This window comes from Camelus dromedarius, chromosome 17 (assembly GCF_036321535.1).
Source record: "Camelus dromedarius isolate mCamDro1 chromosome 17, mCamDro1.pat, whole genome shotgun sequence".
Classification (NCBI taxonomy): domain Eukaryota; kingdom Metazoa; phylum Chordata; class Mammalia; order Artiodactyla; family Camelidae; genus Camelus; species Camelus dromedarius.
The window spans coordinates 26,826,211-26,846,549 of NC_087452.1; the positions used below are offsets into that span (position 1 = coordinate 26,826,211).

General features: G+C 51.3%; 1 protein-coding gene across 4 annotated transcripts in view; it reads left to right on the forward strand.

Moving 5' to 3' along the window:
* The first annotated feature begins 2,283 nt into the window (after positions 1–2,283).
* FAM3D (FAM3 metabolism regulating signaling molecule D) overlaps positions 2,284–20,339 on the forward strand; it is a 31,721-nt gene continuing 13,665 nt past the window's right edge. Inside the window, exons 1-5 of one of the 4 annotated variants that reach the window (XM_064496367.1) lie at positions 2,284–2,340; positions 4,703–4,867; positions 12,652–12,701; positions 14,154–14,261; positions 17,903–17,923. In XM_064496367.1, coding sequence (XP_064352437.1) covers positions 12,689–12,701; positions 14,154–14,261; positions 17,903–17,923 — 142 coding nt within the window. In that variant the 5' untranslated portion in view covers positions 2,284–2,340; positions 4,703–4,867; positions 12,652–12,688. The other 3 variants (XM_064496366.1, XM_031470648.2, XM_010980972.3) reach the window with 3 other exon arrangements.

The window sequence follows — 20,339 nt, forward strand, 5'->3', positions numbered from 1 at the left end:
GGAACCTACTGAGGCTGAGGTTCTAAAGGAGCAACGTCCAAGGGTGTCTTCACCCCCTGAGGCAGCAAGTCCTCAGCACCCATCAGGACCTCCTGCAAAGGAGAAGGGTGATGGAGCCAAGGGTTTCACAAAGAAAGGCCTCAGCTGACAGGCAGGAGGCATCCTGCTCTGAGCCAGGGTCCATGCTGTGAGCCTTACCTGCATCATCTCGTTTAATCCTCATGACAACCCATTGAAGCTACCTCTCTTTTTAACCTCATTTTATAGAGGAGGCTGGGGCTCAGAGAGAGGAAGTGACTTGCCCAAGCAAGCTCACACTGTTCGTCAGTGCTGGAGCCAGGACTGGATCCCGGATGAATGGACCACATGCACGCCACAGCGATGGGTGAGGCTGAATCTTCCCCAACAATCTTAGTGAAGACAAAACGTGAGCCTGACAGAAAAGCATGGAGAACATAAGGCTGTAAGGTACTGTCCATATCTATCACGGTGATGATGACAACAATGGTGACGATGAAGAAGCATCTGTAAGAACTGAGAACAAATTTCTTCCATTTCATTTGACTTTCAGATTTCTTTGTTGTTAGATTGTTTCTGCCAATTAACAGGAACAAACAAGGCAGAAAGGAAGAAATGAACAGCACAGCCCCTTTGATGGCATCTATCCCAGACCGTGTCAGAGAACAGGTCTAATTTTGCTTTTCATTGGGCCCAGGGGTCCCAGCCTGGTGTCTAGCCCAGAGAAGGTATTCATTAAATATTTGCTGATGAACAGCTGAATGGTTGGATGCCACAAGGGTTGGCCATACTTAAGTACGAGCTTCCCCTCCCCACTCCAAAGGTGTCTGCTTTCCCTGGGCTGCCCTACCCTCAGACAGCCCCTGGGAAAAGACCCACCAGCCCACAGCCTAACTGGCCCCCCAGCTCAGAGCCTAGCCCTGGGAGGGAAGCTTTGGGTCACCCACCCTGTACCATGGTTCCCTGGACCTCTGCTTACCCTTCAGTCCCTGAAGAAGCCAGACCCCACTGCCGAAAGGCAGATTCCAGCCAGCGTGGCTGCCCGGGAGCTCGGAAGGGTGAGCCCTCCCCTCTGGAATGAAGGGACTGTAGCTGTGAACCTCAATTAAAAAAGAAGCCACGAGGTGGCCACAAAGGCCAGCTCCTTCCTCTCCAGCCATCAGACTCCCGGCTCCTCTCGAACCCTCCTTACAGCCTAGAAAAGCAGGGCAGCTGCAGTTTGCATTCCAAGGGGTTTCTGCGGCTTTGAACCTGAGCCCACCCCGACGGAGGACTCCACCCAAGGAGTATGCTGTGCCAGGCACTCAGCTGAAAGGAGAGGCTGGTGGAGGGTGACGTTGAGTACTGGTAATGACCTTTGCTGTGTTGATTACAAAATGACACCTGTTACCTGTAGAAAATGTAGGGTGAAAGAGAAGAGTTATGTCAAGAAGAAAATTAAAATGGCCATAATCCCACTTCTAAGAGATGGCAGCGCTGGAACTTTGCTGCATTTCTTGCAGACTTTTCCTGTGTATGTGTGTCTGTTTCTTTACATTGTTTGAATGGGAATCCTTCACAGAATACAGCTTAGAAATCTGTGAGCGTGTATAAAGGAGAAGCCAGACCCCGTCTCCAGAACATTGCTTAGCCCTCCCTACTCCCATTTTTTGGCAGCCAAGAAGGATGAGGGGAGCTCCAGAATTATGGTTGGACTGAAGGTGAATGATGCTTGATACTGAAGTCTGGCCACCCTGACAAGTGGAGGTTTGGAGTGAGATTTAACTTGATTTAGAAAAATAAAGAAATATGACATTTCTTACACCCATGACCTGGAGTAAAATTCATACCAGCTGAATGGATGGGTGGATTGACAGATGGCAACTTGGATAGCAGGCAAAAGGGAGAGAGCACAGCAGAGAGAGGAACAGAAAGGAAAGAGAGACACACATACATGCTTGTAAGTGCACAGAAAATTCTAGAAAGTTATTTAGAAATTGTGAAAGGTCGGTAAAAGTGGGTATTTAAATGGTTATTTGAGCAGGCTCTGCACTGATCTGAATATTTTACCATGAACAAGCGTTGCTCTCATAATTCTTAAAACATGTGAAATAAATTTCCCACCTTAAACGTTATAAATACGTTAGGTTGGGAGGTAAGAGGGGATTAAGGCTGCAGGTGAAATTCAGGTTGCTAATCAGCTAACCTTAAAATAGAGAAATTCTCCTTATTATCTAGGTGATCCCAGTGTAATCACAAGGGTCCTTAAAATCGGAAGAAGGAGGCAGAAGAGAGTCAGAGAAAGAGACAGGGCGATGGGAGATGAGCCAGAAGCCAAGAAAGGTGAGTTTCTCTAGACGCTAGAAAAGGGAGGGAAACCAACTTTCCTCTGGAACCTCCAGAAAGGGGAGCAGCCCTGGACACCTTGATTTTTGCTCAGTGAGACCCATGTCAGACTTCTGAGCTGATCCAGCCCCCCTTTCCCTCCCTGCACCCAGAGCCGCAGACTCACACCGTGGACGGTGTGGCTGGGCTGCCGGTGCCCCCGCCTCCACGCCCAAGAGCTTCTGCCCCCGCTGCCAGCTCCAGCCCTGGCATCCAGAGAAAGACCTCCATTCCCGCCGTTGGTCATTGCTGTTGCACATAGCAACAGCAGTAGCACTAAAAGAAATGAATGGAGGAATGAATTATTAATGCTTGCAAAAGAAATTTCCAACTCTCTTTGTATTCTCTCGTTAGCTATGTCTCTCATGCCACGGCACTGATTTTATTACACAGCAGATCAAGGCACAAGGCACACATGGCCACATCGGATTGGGCCAGTTAACCAGAGGGAGGAAAACTATAAACTGTTGGTAGTTTATTGATGGTGCCACTTGGTGTGGTAATGCTGTGTGCCTTACTCCCTGGGCTGCTGCGCACACCTGGCTTCCTTTTGTTATCAAGGCCCATGGTTGCTGCAAAAAATGCTGCTGATCTGATGCTGAAGGGGGCACATAGAGATCCCTGCCTAGGTCCTGGTCCAGTTTCCTCTCAAAGAAGAGAACTAGGAAAATCGGGGTGGTAGACATTATTTCATTAGTAAACCAACTCTTCCGTCTTTGGACACCCAGGAGGCCCCATACAGCCTGTACAGCACACACATTGTGCACCCCTGTGCATACACACGCACACATCTGATGAGGACCCAGGAAACACACTCGCATTTATGGGTACCCACTCTTAGACACACACTTGCACACACGCAGTGATGCTCTCCTGCCTTTCGGTCTCAGACGGGCTAGGGGTGGGTGCTGCTCCTCTGGGATGTTCCCTTCGAACAAAGCATTCTAATTCAGAAACTACCCCAGCTCTGGGAAAATAATCTTCAGATTAGTTTGTCTGCCTGCCAGGAACACTGGGCCATGCCCAGTTTTTAAAAAGCGCCTCATTTCAGGAAATGCTTGGAGCCTCTAGGTGTTCTAAATCCCCAGGGAAGGTGCTGCTGCAGTGTTCTGAGACCCTCATTGCTGCTTGCAGCTCTCAGGGTGTGTGTGTGTGTGTGTGTGTGTGTCTGTGTGTCCGTGTGTGTCTGTGTCTGTGTCTATCCCTCAGCCTCCTGCTTGCTAGCTGTGTCACCAGGAGCAAATTACTTAACCTCTCTGTGCCTCATTTTCCTCATTTGTAAGTTGTGGGTAATCATAGTACTGCCCTCAGAGGGTTGTCATTAGGATGAAGTCAGATGACATGTGTGCCTCATTTAATGGAGCAGCTGGTAGATAGTAAATGCTCCACAAATACCAATGCCGTCACTGTTACTCCTAGTCCCACACTCATCTGCGCGCGCACATGCACACACACTCACTCACACATACACACACACAGAAGTAGAGGCAGTGCTCAAGATCTGGCCTTCCATTTGGATGGCTCGCTCCTCCATGGTTTTGAAAGCATTTTGATAACCAGTTTCTCCTTTTTGCCTCATAAGAACTTGTGAGTTAAGAAGGCTGGAATTACTGGTCGCATTTAAAAAGAGAAAAGAGGAAATAAAGGTGCACAAAGACCATAAGACATGCCTGCAAAAGTTCACTGCAGTGTACTTACAACCACACACATGCGCACACATAGAAATGATCAAAAAACCCAGCAGTTGAAGAGCATAAATGAAGACAGCGCTTTGCAACATGCGATTGTTAAGAAATCACAACTGCAAGTTTTCAGTGACATGGGAAATGCCTCGTCTCTAAGGTTCAGTGAGAAAAGAAGGTGACACACTGGACACACAGGTAGAGTTTTATTACACAACCAAGGGGAGGAAATAGGTCAAAATATTAACTTCATTCCCAAGGAAAGGTTATATTTGCCTGCTGTTTTCCCCTTTACACTGTTAAATGTTTGCCAAAATTTTCATAATGGGGCTATATTCTTTTTATAATTAAATAAGAGAAATAAGCTGTTGAGCTGCTATGAATCTCTGAGTGCACGCAGCTGGCTGTCGCCCTGCCTTCTTTGATCTCCCGCCCCCACCCACAGTCTGGCTGCGTCCCCTCCCCCAGGCTCACTTCCTCCCCGGTTTCTCCTGCTGCCCCACCCTGGCCCAGAGCCCCAGAGCAGGTGAGAGCACCTTCCCTCGCTTACTGGACCCTCCCCACTGGGGAGGTCGTCAGCATGGGGTGGCTTGCTCTTGGAGGGGTTTGTCACATTGTATTTTGTTTTACATTTTCAGGCAGTGATTGCGGTATTGCATTCCTGATGAAGTTGCTCAGATCCCCACCCAAACCTCCTCTGCCAAAGCCAGGAGAGCTCCATGGAAGAGACACTCACGGCCCAGCTGAGCCAGGGCTCCAGGTGGCTCCTCAGCCAGAGAAGGCTTCAGGCTCATTTCCTCTGGGTGAGCCCTTAGATTAACTTCCTTCTTCCTGGTGAGATTGTTTAACAGGGTAGGGAGCATTTACGGTAAGCTCTTTGAAGGAGGGCAGAGCCCAGGCAGAGCCGGGAGGAACTGGCCCACCTGAGGTGCCAGTGAGCTACTTAGTTCCTCCCTCTGGGCCTGCTGCATCTGGAGGATCCGCCGGGGAGGCCCCAACCCATCAAGGACCCAGAAGTCGGACGCTCTTAGCAGCTGGTCCAGGGTGGTGGTTGGCTGGGTCAGGGACGCAAGGCACCAGCTGGGCCATCTCGCCTTCTCCACTGAAGCAGGGACGTGGGAGCCGTAGCCCTCAGGTATGTTTCCACCAGAATGGAAAAGGTTATACCTCTGGGTCCACATTATTGAGAGAAAGAAAAATGGAGGTGGGGTGGGTAGAAAATCAGGAGTGAAAGGGCCTGAGAGGCATGAAAGGAGAGGAAGAAGGAAACCACAGAATTAAAGAGATTACTGAGATCAGACTCAGGAAGGCAATAGATGTCATCTGAGGGGCCAAGTCTGATCAGTTAATAGTGCACCATGGTGAGGATTCTGAGGTTGGGTTCAGGCTCTGTGCAAAGACATGCTATGACTGATTAGTTACGTCTGCAATGGGCACAAGAATGCCGTGGACTGGGGCCTTCTGGGCGCCAGGCACTGAGCAAAGCACCTTCGGGTGATACTCCAGTCAGGTAAACAGGGAGGAAGGTCATTCTAACCCCCAACACGAGGACCAAGGACAGGCAGCTGAGCCCTGCAAAGCAGGCAGGGCCCTTCATTTACGTACTGTCTATAGGCTTTGCCGCTACGGTGGCAGAGTTGCGTATGGTGACGGAGAACATAGGGCCCCACAAAGCGCAAAATACTTCCTTTCTGCTCCCTTCCAGAAAACTGCCAAGCCCTGGTCCAGAGGAGCGGGACAAAGTGGGTTTGTCTCTGGGATCTTTTCTCCCTCTGACTCTGACCAGCTGTGAGATCTGACCTCTTTGGGCCTCAGTTTCCCCAGATTCCTCACTGAGCTGCTGTAGGATTAAATTAGTTAAAATCAGGAAGCATCTCAGGGCAGCACCCAGCACATACATTTGTTGTCTTGTTCTGGGAAACAGCCTAGGAACTGGGGGAGTAAAGCCCTCAGAATCCTGCCCCCCTGATATCTTCTTACGTCTTCGGCAGCACAGCCCTGTGTGGCCCAGTCATTCTACATTGGCCAGAGCTAGAGAAAACCATTAAAATCAATAAATAAAATTAAAACAGGACATAATGGAAGTAATGGGTTTATTCCCTCTGAAATAAATGTCACTGGAACAAATTGTTTTAGCCACCAGCCTTACTGTCTATGGATATATTCATTGTTTATCTCCCTCTGTATTGGTGATGTGATCAATAATTGCCTATACATACTGGGAGTTTACAAGAAGGACCATTTAGAGCGAAAGGCAGCCTCGGTTACTGTGATTACTTCACACAGGCCTGCGTCGCGATGGTCAGTGTTCAGAACAGCCTGGTGGGGTGGGGGGCAATTGGAAACTCAGGGTAGGGGCAGCTGGGTCTGGGCAGGGTTAAATGCATCCGTTGGTTCCGGGCAGACCTCTTAGCTCTGCTCTGACTCAGGTGTGTGTGTGCGGGCAACCCCTTGTGAGTGCTTATGGGAGTCAGTATGTCTGTCACCTTCAGTCTTAGTGTTGCTGCTGCCTTTCTGTTCTCTTCACGTCTTCCTCCGTCCTATCTCTTCCCCTCTTCACTTTGGTCTCTACCATTAGATTATCGTGTTCTGCCTCACCTCTGAGCCTCTGCCCATGCTGTTCCCTCCGCCTGGAGCAGTTTCCAGGAGAACTTTATCTGCCTAGATGTCACCTCCTCCAGGAGGTCTTCACTGACAGCCCCCCCGAGCTGGGAGGTCCCCTGAGGGAGCCCCACAAGAGCACCTATCCCACTGTACTGTGGCCATCCACGGACTGGTCCCTACCCCCTTGCACTTGTATTTCTAGAAGGGGAGAACCTTATAGGTTCTATGATGCATCCCCCCACTAGCATTGTGATGGCACAGAGGAGAGTCTCAGGAAATATTTTAGGATAAATAATTGAGTTGAATTGTTTTTAAATGTCACAGAGATCCCCAAGTAACTCCCTTCTCAGCTCATGACCCTGTGACATCACAGGCTTGTCTGTAAGGAAAGGGAAGCTTCAGCCACATCCAGTGTATTTCCCCTGGTCCCTGCAGGCATATGCTGTGGGGAGTTCCCAGCTCGAAGCCCACCAGGCCCTCTACCCCACTGAGAAAGCCCCACTGCAAGGAAGACAAATCTCATGCGCCAACGCTGAGAGGTGGCGGGACAAAGTCTGGGCCCTCTTCTGCTCTCAGCCAGAACAGGTGCTGTGCCCACTTCCCAGGGGCCACCACGGTGGGGCATCACACAGAGGCTGCACAGATGCTCATGTTTGCCATCCCTTCCCCAAAAGTTCATTGGCTCAAAGAAAGGAAGACTCAAGCCCTCAGTAACAACATTTAATCATTGTCCCTGAGACCAGGACCTTTTCTTGGTGTAGGATCATCCTTTGAGTTCAAATTAAAATACCAACTCTTTCCAGAGTCAAGTCTCACTCCTTGGCACACAGAACTTCCTCACAGCCACTGCCCTTCCTTGTCGGACACGGGGAGGGCAGGTCAGCCTTGGCGTGCCCAGGGTTTTCACCCTCTGCTGTTTGCTGTCAATGGTGTGAATTCCAGCTCTGCTGCCTCCCCTGGGAGGCCACAGGCATGTTACTTACCCTCTTTCAAGCCTCAGCTCCCTCCTCTAAGAAGTGGAGATAATAGTATATCCAACTCATACAGTTGCTATGGGGATTTGGCAGGATATATGCATAAAATTCTTACTCTGATTCCAGGTGCACAGTAAGCACTCAATACATGGTAGCTATTTTTATGATTTTATTAGTAATTGAGTATTTTTATTATTAGCTAAAGCAAGTCTTGCTCAAGAGATCACCAAGAAAACAGTCTGATCCATCACTCCTGATAGAGGTGCAGCGAGGGGATCCCTGAAGGGCTGGGGATGTCCTGGGGTTAAGAAGAAGGAAAGTCAGAAAGCATCTCCCGGGGAAGATGCGGTGGTGGCTGGATGAGGGCTCAATCTGCTGGGGGTGCGATGACACAGGTTGTCATCCCCCAGGCAGAGGCGACAGGAAAGTTCAGGGAGCTTTGCAGATACTGGGGTTTTTTTTGTTTCTTTTGTTTTTTGTTTTGTTTTGTTTTACAGATTGAAGGTTTATGGCAACTCTGTGTCAAGCAAGTCTGTTGGCGCCACTTTTCCAGCAGCCTTTGCTCACTTTGTGTCTCTGTGTCACATTTTGGTAGTTCTCATAATACTTCAAACTTTGCATTATTGTTATATTTATTATGGTGACCTATGACCAGTGATCTTTCATGTAACTACTGAAGACTCACTGAAAAAATGATGATTGGCATTTTTTAGCAATAAAGCATTTTTTTCACTAAGGTATATACATTGTTTTTTCAGACATAATGCTATCGCATACTTAATAGACTACAATGTGGTGTAAACACAACTTTTATATGCACTGGGAAACCAAAAAGTTCAGGTGACTCACTTCGCTGCAATATTCGCTTTACTGAAGTGGCCTGGAACTGAATCCACAATATCTCCCAGGTATGCCTGTAATTTGAGGGGTTACCCTGGGCAGAGAGGAGGAAACCTGATTGTCAGGAAGTGCTGGAAAAGCCAAAGGACTAGAGCTAATGAAGGTGCAGACATAAAGCTACAGCCAGTGCTTCCTGATTACTCCAAGCTTTCTGTGTGGCCTCAAGTTCACACCCCCTTAGAAATGATCTGGTAAACAGAGAGCAAACTTGACCGAGGGCCAATCCCCATGACAGGGAAGATGCAGAATATATTCACCAAGCTCAGTGTCCCTTTTCCCTGTGACTTAGGGCTGATTCTGAAGTGACTGTTGGCTGAGTCTGGATCCCTATGATGGGCTAGGAGACAGCTTCTGAGTTCTGTCTTTCCAACAACAGAGGGCTGCTGGGTCAGGACCTGAGGACAGGGACGAGGCAGGGAAGGGCAGTCCAGGTAGAAGGAACAACGTGTGTGATGCTGGATGGGGAGAGAGCCTCACTCAGGGCCATTCTGGGGGCTTGAGAAGAGTGTGAATTAGGGACAGCACGTGAGGTTGGCAAGGTCACCCTCATGTCGGGGCTCAGATCATGCAAGGCCGTATAAGCCACGTGAAATACTTTGGCCTTTGTTCTGTGGTCAACAGGGACCCCAGACGGGATTTCAGCAGGGGAAATGCCCACTTACTTGTGTATCAGGGTGCTCTCCTGAGCCCTCCCAGCCTGGAGAGAAGGTAACCTTCTCTTCATTCCAGGTGGACTCTGGGACAAGTCAAGATTGAGCTGAGAGGCACCTGTGTACAGAGGGCTGCAGGGAACAGGAAGAGGCTCCTGTAGGGCCATTAAGAAATGTCACAAACAAGCAGGCAGAGAGGTGCTGTGATAGCAGCATTCTGATTCCATAGGAAGAGCAAACATCTGTAAAGAAATTCTGCCATGGGAGTGCGCTAGCAGGGAGCAGCAGGGCCGATGGGGCCTGCTGCCATCAGAGCAGCAAATCTCTTCTAGGCAGGTGGCCTCCCTGCACAACACCTTTTTCAGGACAGGCAGACAGCACTGCCCGCACCTTACAAAGGAGGAAGCCGAGGCCCAGAGACATGTGCCCCCAAAACACACAACCAGTAAGTGACAAACCCAAGTCTGTCTAATCCCAGGTCCATCCTCTCCCCTGACATCACAGGCTTTTTACTGCCTGATTCTTTCAAGACCCAGACCACATGCACTGCCCCTTGCTGCTCAGCCCTTGCATTTGCATCTTTTCGAGGTGATGTGTTAACAGTGGCTGAGAAAGGGGCTCCAGCACCCCTAGAATGACAGACGTGGAGCTTAGCATCATCAAAGAGAGAAGGACCGCCCCAGTTCCCAATGATCCATCCCAAGAAGAGCTCTGACTGGTCCTGTTTGAGTCACGTGCTCCCTCCTGAACCAATCACAAGGAATCACAGTGCTCTGATTGGCCAGCTCCTTTTGGCAGGGTGGGCTGCCATGAGGAATGTTCTCCCATTCAGGACCACAGGTAGGTGTTTAGCCCTGATTAGGGGGTCAGGGAATGCTTCCCAGAGGAAGTAGCTTCCACACTGAGACCTGAAGGATGAGAAGGAGTGTTCCAGGCAAAGAGGCAGAGGAAGAGGAACTAGCAATGCAAAGGCCCAGGGACGCTCCAGGGCACAACTTGTGCACAGCCATATCCCCCGTGCCTAGTGCACCCACAGCCTGCCCTCCCACGAGTGCTCAGAGAATGCTCCAGGAATAAAGTCCACAATTGGCTGTGTGGCCTCAGACAAGTCAGTTGGCCTCTCTGAACTTCAGCTTCCTTCTCTATCTGGTGGTTTCATCTTCCTGACCTTCCAGGACAATGCAGGAATCCAGTTCATTTAGTGTCCAGATATTCATCAAGCACTTACTCAGTGCTCAGGTTGTACCAGGCCCGTGGAAGATAAGGCCTGCTGTGGAAAAGCAAAGCATGCCTGGGGCTTATGCACAGGACCAGACCTGAAGCCAGAAATCAGAAGGGGTCCGGAGGGAGGGCAGGACAAAGGGAGAGGTTCATGGACAGTAGGCATGGAGGTGGGTTCTCCGGTCAGGTCCAAGTAGGGCAGTTTTCAGCAATTCGAGCCTTCCCACTTCCTACCCCCCACCCCATCTCCTACCTCTCCCCCACCACCTCCACCTACCTTTTGGCTGAACACTGCCCTGGGGCCACCATCTCTGTGCCAGGGCTAGTCAAGCCAGCAAGCAGGGCAGCAAGATGTTTCTTCTTGTGCCTTTGCCTTACAATTTCATAACCTGCATAACAGGTTGAGATAATCCCAGAAGCAAAGAGGAGGGAAGCTGTTTGGGCTTTAGGTGGCTGCAGAGAGAATTCCTGCCCCTCCCTGTGTACCTGGCCCAGGTGCCTTTCTCCCTCCTGCCCCACGTTCAACAGGCCAGCCCTGGACTCCAGCTCCAGAGCACCCGCTGGCTGCCAAGGTGAGCTGGCTGGGGACCCAGGACACCAGCGAACTCTGCAAGGACTGAGTGGGCCATCAGACTGGGGGAGAGCCCTCGCCACCTCCGCCCCTCCCCACCCCCACCCCTAAAGCCAGAACCCCTATTTGGCATGGGTGTGACACCTAGAGCCTAGCCCCCTGCCCAGGTATGCGCCCCTGCCCTCCGTCTCTGTCCTCTCTTCTCTCTCCCTGAATGTCTCTCTCTCTCTGAAGCTGAGTGTATGCCTGTTATGAGTATCCCCATAAATATCCATGTCTGTACATTGTTTGTCTGACCCTGTCCCTGTCCTTCCATCCTGTTCAGCCCCCAGGTCTCCTGGATTCTCCACATACAGGGACCCCTGAGAATGTCCTCTGAGCCTTATCCAGGGGCCTGGACTCCTAAACTGTAGGTCACACTCTAAGCACAATATATTTTTATATCTGAAGGGAAAAAAAAATAGTTGATAATTTGAATTTCAGGAATTTAAAGTTCTACAAAATCTCTGTGGGTGAGGCCAGGTGATAGCTCAGCTGTCTCACCTGGATGGTCCTGGAGGGATAGGGCCAGGGTGGGTGGGAGGGTTTTTGACATTCTCAAAAGGAAATGTGGGTTTGCATTTGCTGTTGCTGTTGTGTAAACATCGAGCACTGACCCAGCCCAACCGCCCCCAGGTGTTGTCCAGGTCTTCTGTCTCCTGCTTGGATCCTTGGCAGTTGGGCTTTGGACACAATGTCTGTTGAGATGGATTCTTAGGATAAAGAGGATTCTGGGATGGGGAGGGGATAGGAAGAGTGGTGGGAGCAAGTCATTGCAGTCAGAGACCCTCCAGCTGGCTCTGAGTATTCCAAGACCTGGGAAAGTTACCCTCAGCTCTGCCCTCCCCTCCCCCGAGTCTCTAGAGACCTCCTTTCAACGCCACCAAATCACTGGTAACCCAGGAGCTGGGGGTGGCACAGGGGAGAAGTGGGACCAGGATGACCCTATCTCTGCCCAGAACTTAAGAAGTTCAGTTTCAACACTTCTCTGAGATAAAAAGCACTAGCAGTGGGGCCGTATGGGGTTTGGGCAGCCAAGACCTGCACCCTTAGCTTACTCACCACTAAAGTGGGGGCCTGTGAGGATTAAAGGAGATAATGTATATACAGCACCCAGCGCGAGCTCACCTGTGCTATGTAAGTCCTTATTACTCTTAATTTTGGTCCATCAGCAAAGCTCACTTGAGTTTCTGCTCCCTAATGGTTTCACTGGGGCTAGCCAGCTCACTGTCTCTCTGCAGGCTGGAGGGACAGAATGATGGATGGATGCCTGGTTGGGTGGATGGATGGATAAACAAGTAGAAGGATGGATGGACAAATGGATGGAGGGGAGGATGGATGGATGGATGGAAGGATGGACAAATGGTTTGATAGATGAGTGGATGAATGAATATATCAATCCTCTAAGGGGCAGTGGCTGGCAGGCTTCATCTTCCTCTTCTTCCTAATCTCTGTGTTCAAAAAAGACATGTTGTATGAATGTAAAATTTCAGGGGCAAAAGGGGCTGAGAAAGCAAACTGAAAGGACTGTGATCCCCTCAGTTAGAGGTACCCGGCCCTCATCTGCAGTCTTGTTCACTTTCAGACACTAGACACCAGTTTCCAATTTTGTTTTCTTCTCTCCACAGGCTAACACTGACCCCAAGCGTTCTTCGCCTGGACAAGATGAGAGTGTCAGGTAGGGCCAGGCTCTGATGATTCTAAGGCTCAAGGTTGAGGTCTGAAACTGGTTTTGGAATCATTTTTCTGCCAGTAGTGTCTGCCCATCCTGGACTCAGAGGTCATTTGGCTTTATCCGTTCTCAACTGGTCAGGCCAGAATTCCAGGAGGAAACCTATCCAGGGAGAGCCTGGAAGAATGTAAGACCTGCCTCAAGCCTGATGGGCTGGAGAAACTTTGGCACAATGGCCCGGCCCCACCTGGCTGGGATCATGGGAATTGACCCTATCTTAGAAACACTTCATCCTGCTTGGAAACGGGACAAAATATTTGCCTCCAGGAGGGCTATTCTAGAATCCTCAAACCACAGAGCTGGGTGCTGCGAGGATGAATTGAGATAACGTATGTAAGTGCTGTCTGCATGGTACCCGACACACAATGAGTGCTGTGTCATGTGAGCTGATGCCCAAGAACCACGCTGTGCCCTGGAAGATGGGGGACCCCACAGGCTCCGGGGGGCCTTCTTCCTGACCCCAGATAGCTAGAGACCAGCACAAGCCCACAGCTGAATTCAGGGCTGAGGAGCAAGGTGAGCAGAGAGAAAGAGGGCAGGCAAGGAGCAAGGGAACTTGGCCTGTTGGTTGGATTTGATTCCCAAGGTAGTAGGGCCTCGGGGTGGGAGGGGTAGTGCCGCCCACTTCAGCCCTCATGGAAGAGTGAGGGAAGGGCGTGGGACAGGGGGCTCTAGGGGGGTCTGTCACGGGGTGGGGTCGCCCCCCAGTGATGCGTGAGGGGAGTGGGGAGCAATCTGGCTGCGAGGCCATGTGTGTTCCTGCAGAGCACTTATTGTGCTTATTTGTGATGGCTTTCCCACCCCCAAGCCATCCTGGAGGCTGTCTAGTGTTGACGACTAAAACAACCTTCCCGACAAGCCATGGGCCCAGTGCCAAGGGCATTACTGTGTCCTCTCGGTGACTGAGGGACTCCAGCTCAGAGGGGCCAAGCCCCTGTCTGAAGTCACACAGCAGCAGCTGGCTGCCCTGACCTTCCTGCCTCCAGTGCCAGGGCTCACCTGCCCCCTGCTCTCCTGCTGCACTTCTCAGGCCTCCCTCGGGCTGCTGGATAAGAGTGCAGATTCCCAGGCCTCACCCCCTAGAGATTCTCCCTGGAGGGCTAAGTGGGAGCCCAGGAGGGTGCATTTCTGACTTCACCTCCCAGTGGCCCCACTTGGGGAATGCTGCCCTGTAAGCCTGCAGCAGGATCTCACCATTTGCCCATCACATGGATTCATACTGGTCTCGCCATGCAGGCCACGGTCCACAGTGTGGGCTTGGTCTGGACCTACACCGTGAGGTCTCAGGACGTGGTCTCCCTGAGGGGACTGGGGAAGGACTCACACGTAGTCTTGCTGTATGGCCCTGCAGTGTGGTCTGGTGCTGTGGTCTCATGGCAGCATCTCCTTGCTCGGCAGGTCTGCTGCGCCTCCTGTCCCTCATCTCTGTCCTGGTCGTCAGCTGGTTCTTTGTCCGCAGCTATATCAGCTCCAACATGATAAATGTCCGCCTGCCCCGCTGGATAGGTGAGTGGGGCTCCCTACTGGGGAAAGGCCTAAGGACCAGGGCTAGGGGCCAAGGATCTATCCCTTCCTCCTTCCCTGGGTGACCCAGGAGATGCCAACCATGGTGGGGTGGGGCCTGCCTTTGGGATCCCAGGGGAGAGAGGAAACCCTCAGGCTGTCGGGAAGGTGGGGAGCCCATGGGGAACAGAGAAGTGTTCCAAGGCCCTGGCCAGAACATGTGCCTGAATCCAGGGCCATTTTGGAAATGCAACCCAGAAGGAAGGACAGAGGGAAGAAGAAAAAAAGGAAGGAGGGAGGGAGAAAACTGCCTTAGTGCCTTCCACCTGCACTTGCTGTTCCCTTGGCTTGGAACCCTCTTCATGTCAACCTCTCTGTGGCCAGGTCCTTTTTCAGCCTTCAGGCGTCTGCTCAAATGTTTTCCTCAGAGAGGCCTTCCCTGAGCACCCCAGCTATACCTGCACTTGCTCCTCCTACTACAGCCACTCTCGCATCAGCCTGTTTCCTTCAGAGCATCATCGTCACCCATCATTATGTTGTCTATGTTTGTTTACTTGGTTGTTGCCTATCTCCACCCCCTAGAATGCAGGCTTCCTGAAGGCAAGAGATTTTTCTTGTGTGCATCCATCTCTCTAGCACCTCAGAGCAGATGTAACATTTGAAAAGTGAAAGAAAAATGGATGATGGGTAGATGGATAGATGGATGATGAATGAGTGGGTGGATGGATGGATAGATGATGGTTGGATGATGGATGGAAGGATAATGGATGGAAGATGGATGGAAGGATGATGGATAGAAGGATTATGGAAGGATGATGGATGGATGATGGATGAATGATGGATGGATAGATGATGGATTAAAGGATGATGGATGGATAGATGGATGAATGGATGGAAGAATGATGGAAGGATAATGGATGGATAGAAGGAAGGAAGGAAGGATGGATGGAAGGATGATGGATGGATGATGGATAGATGATGGATTAAAGGATGATGGATGGGAGGATGATGGATGGATGACTGATTAAAGGATGACAGATGGATGGTGGATGGAAGGATGATGAATAGATGGACGGATGGAAGTATGATGGATGGAAGAATGATGGCTGGGTGGATGGGTGATGGATGGCTGATGGATGCTAGTTGCTTTACATGCATAGTCCCATTTAATCTGCACAAATGCCCCATGGGGTGATTCATGGTATGTTTGTTGCTTGGACTCATGCATCACCTCATGTTGTGGTTTTCTGTGTGGTCTGAGTAAAAGAGAAGCTCAGGGAGATTAAGAAAGTTGCCCAATGTCCCTTTTAGATGTCAGAACATGAATGGGAACCCAGATCTCCCAGATCCAAATCCTTCCAGAGGAAGGAGAGAAAGGGAAGGAATTTATCCCTCTGGATTTGTCCTCCTTAAAGACAAAGAACCACCTCCACTGACATAGTCAAACATAATAATTTGTAGTGGCCCAGGGAAGCTCATGGCTTCACAGCAGTGAGAAGCCTGTCACCCTGCCTTTCATGCAAACTCCCCACAGTGGAATCTCAGAGAGCCCTTACTTCATCTGCTTCTTGTCAAGTATGGCTCACACCAAGATCAGGATGATTTATACGTGATGGCCACCATGTTCCTGGGCCCAGGGCCCTGCTTTTGTTGACTAGATGTGGACTTGGCTGTGCTGCTGGCCTTGAAGGAGACAGGTCCAGGTCAATGTAGGAGGCTTAGAGCAGGCGTAGAGCTCAAGGGCGTCCTCTAGAGGAGAGAGACCCAGCTTGGAGTGAGAGAGGGGAGTCTTTGAAGGAGGGTTGTTTCCCTCTCAGAACTCCACTACCTGGGGTTTGGCAAATCAACACCACCAACCAATGATCATCAAGAGATTCCTCTGTGTTATCTCCCAAAGACCCCAAAATAAGGAACATGTGGCCCCAGCTCATGGCCTGAGTTGGGGAGACAAACAGATTTAATTACAGAATATAGAAAAATGGAGGTGCATTAACATGATCCAGAGTCTTGCAAAATGCCTACAATGGCAGGAAATGCAACCAGTGGGAAAAGCAGCCATCAAAATCCACTACCGTCCAGGCACTGAAAGGGGTAGCCTCATTACTTCAGGGGCTCCTGACCTGGATGCATACCCCACCACCTGATTATTTAGTGCATTAATATAGAACCATATGTGTTACTATAACACAACATTGTTTAGTGTTTTTATTATTCTATTGATACACAGTTATTTTCCTTTTTAATCTATTTTATTTTATGCATTTAATAACTTGCTATCTGGCAGAATAGAAGTGCTGAGTGTCTCTGGAGAAGTGGGAATAAATTTATTCCAAGGGGAGTTCTTAGGCTTTTCCAAACCACTAAAGGGGTCCATGGCAAAGAAAGAGAGCCAATTAAAGAACTGATTTACCTGATAAACTGGGTGGGGTTCTTTCAATGGGAGTGACAAACCCAACGCTAAGTGGTTTAAACAAAATGGGATGTCTTTTGAGGCAGGTAATTAGAACATCCAAAGCATCAGACTTTAGATATGGATGGAGGGGCCCCCACAGCACCCCCAGAATCAGTCTTTGTCCCTGGACTCTGTTCATTGCTACTTAACCTCATTCTATTGGCAGCTTCTCTCCAAGGTAGACATGGTGGCTCCCAGCTCTCCAGATGCTTATCTTCCAGCATAGCTGAAAGACTCTTGCTTCTCCCCCAGGCACCACATGTCACCCCAGAGGAGGGCTCCGTCCCAAGAGGAATATAAGATTATGACTGGCCCAGCCTGGGTCATGTGCTACTGCTGGGGCCTTAGAGGCAGGGGTAGGGGTCAGCCTCCTAAGGGCCAAATGGAAGGTGTGTTGGTGTGGGTGTTCCCCCATCCCTGGGACCACCGGCATTTCCGTGTCCACTGGGGACCCTGCCCTCTAGGACGTAGTGCCAGGATGGCAGGAGGTCTGACGTAGAGCCACAGAAACAAGCAGCACACAGTGTAAATACCATATGAGGATGTACCTGAAGCCCAGTGCAGATAGTCGGTGCCACGGGAGTCAGGAAAGGGACGTTTGACTCAGCTGAACAGTGACAGCCACAGTCCTGCTCTTCCCTGAGGCCAGGCCAGGGCTCCAGGCGCCGGGCTAAGCCCTCAGGATCATCTCCCTTGGATCTTCTTCACAGCCCGTGAAGGGGGTGGTGACAGCCTCTGCTGTGCAGTCTGGAGACAGAGCCCCCGAGGAGAAAACTCACACAGTCACACATGGTCACACATGGTCAGGCTCAAAGTCCAGTGGGTCTCACAACAGAGGCCTGCTTCTTTTTAACCATGAGAGAGTCCTCTGTGTGTGTGTGTGTGTGTGCGTGTGCATGTGTACATGAGTGTGCACGTGAGTGTATGTGCATGCTTGTGTGTGTGCACGTGTATGTGTGCATGTGTGCACACGGGTGTGAGAGAGAAGATGCGGCAGTGGCTAGTGAGGGAGGACTCCCAGACTAGATGGCACTTCAGCTCCTTTCAGCACCTGCCGCAGGACGGGGACTCCGCTTGGCCAGGCCAACACCACTCTGAGTTCCCTTCTTCCCACTCCCCAGCCCCAGCCTCCAGCCTGCAGGGGGGCCCAAAGCACCTTCTCACTAACCACATTCTATCTTCTCTCCAACAGGTTCAGTCCACAAGGAGAACCGTGAGTGTCTACTCAGCCCCCTGTTTCCCTTAGACTGAGATGTCCCAGAGTCTGTGCTCTCGGTCTTGCGGGTTCCAGAAAACTTCCTTTTCCAGGGTCTACCCGGCTTTCTCTTGCCATGGCCTGATGGTGCCTCCTGAAGCCCCCAAGCCTGTGGCCCTTCTCAGTCATTCAGACTTATATGGAGGGCTCAGCTGTCTCCCTTCCCCACTTTCCCACCCTGTAGTCTGGGCTGCTCCCTGCCCAGCCTCCCCTCTCTGACTGCCTCCCTGACGCAGCTGGGACCCCCAAGTGTGGGGGCTGCACTTATTGTCATCATTGCAGCGACCCCAGGGTAGGCTCGTGGCTCCTGCTCCAAAGTATCAGGGCCATGGCGGGCCCTACAGGGGCCCCCAGAGGCAAAGAGAAGGGGGTGCTGATTGTCTACTGGGGCAGAAGGGCCATATGTGCCAAGAGAGGTGGGACAAAGTGTTCTGGGCTTCAGGAGGGCCACCTTCTTCCAATGGAATGGGGTCAGGGAAGGTCTTAGGGAGGAGGTGGCTTTCTAGCTGTGTCTGTGGAGAAGGGACTGGCCTGTGCAGAGGCCTAGGGGCAGGAATGCTGGGGCTCCAGTGGAGACCTTGGCTGTAGAATCAGGGACGTGAGTGTGGGGAGTGGACAGAGCACTGGGAGGGCAGGAGTGCTGACTCATCTGAACAGGGCTTCAGCGATGACCTCAGCTCCGGAGGTGCAGCAGAGGTGGAAGGGAGGAACAGCTATGATGATGATAATAACAGTGATTGAGTGCCTATGTGACGGACGCTGTATTCAGAATTTTATAGGCATCTCACAATCCTCACACAACCCTGTGAAGGTCCTGTAAGTATCCCTACTTTATAGATGAGGATCTGGGCTCAGAGAGGTAAAAACTCTTGGCCAAGGCAATGCAGGTGTAAGTGGTGGGGTGGGAGTCAACCTCCCTGTCTATTCCAGAGCCCACCCTCTCAACACCTCCTTACAAAAGGCAACACTTCCAGGTACCCCCCCCACCCCAACGTGGTGGTGACTGAAGGGGGCTGCAGCTCCAGGAATGGTACTTTACCTGACTGAGAAGGGCATGGGAGTCCCCACACACTGCGGGATTGCAGACAGAGAAAAACAAAAGTACACATCAACACAAACCATTGATCCTATACCTACAACCTCATCTCACCGAAGCCTCCTGAGTCCCATCTGAAGTAGACACAGAGTGTCACAACAACATCTTGGTGCTGAACAAATACTCAGACATCACCTGCTCCGGGGATGGCTCATCCAAGCACACCTGCTGCCTCCTACCTTGCCCGCTCCCTCAGTAGACATCACCAATCAATCCCAGCACTCTTTCCCTCCAAGCCCACAGGTAGCCTCAAGCCTTTATCATTAAGCCTTTAATGGTAGATCCATGGACATTTAAGAGGAAACCTATTTGACAAATCTGATCTAAACCAACCCCCTCATTTTATAGTTGGCAAAGCTAGAGGGAGAGATTTCCAGCAAGTCACAAAGCAGATGACTGAAGTCCCAAGTCCCCTGACTGCACCCCACCTCCTGTGCTCAGCTCCAGGCTCTGAGCAACAGCACTGGGGTTCCCAGGGGGCTTGGACAGCTGAGGAAGCCTCTGAAGCCCAAACTCACAGCAAATTCCCTGCCTCCCAGTGACTGAGACCCCGGGCATCATCCCCTTCATCCAGTAGTTTGGCTGTGAAGGGTGGATGGTCAGAAAATCAATTCAGGAAAAGCCTGCTAAGCCAGCCTGTTGACATCAGGTTTATCAGATTCAGCTACAGTTGATCGGACTCTGAGCAAACTCTAGGCTGGTCCCTGAGGTCTGGAACAAGCCCTCTGGCACAGACGAGAACCTCTGGCCTCTCTGTGAGGGGGCAGGTGGACGGGGTGGTGCCCCAAGGCTCTCAGGAGAAGTGGACCCCTCCCAGCCTCACCCGCAACTAGCCCCTTTGCGGGGAGTCGGGTCTGCAGCTCCAGGCCTCTCCCCAGAGCCCTCAGGGGTGTCTCCGCCTGGCTTCACCCTGGGGATTCATGTCCTGGGTGGAGCTCTGGTTACACCCATCAGGCAGGTCTGCTGAAACTCGGGGGTGAGGGCTGAAAGCCTGGGATAGGCGTTCAGATCATCGGGACTGCCCCCTCCCCCAGGGATCCACAATCCAGCAGAGTGCCCGGGTGTGGGCCACAGCCACTCCTAGGAAGGCGCGCCTTCGCCTACTCAGAGGCGCCGCAGGCTCGTCGGGCCTGGCGTGAGTGGGCTGTGCGCCCCAGAGGGGTGCTTCTTCCTGATTCACACGTAAGCTCCCTCTAGCCTGGCGAGAGCCCTGGAGACGCTAATCACCCTGACCACATTGTCCCTCCCAGCTCGGGCTCAGCCCCACCCAAACGCACT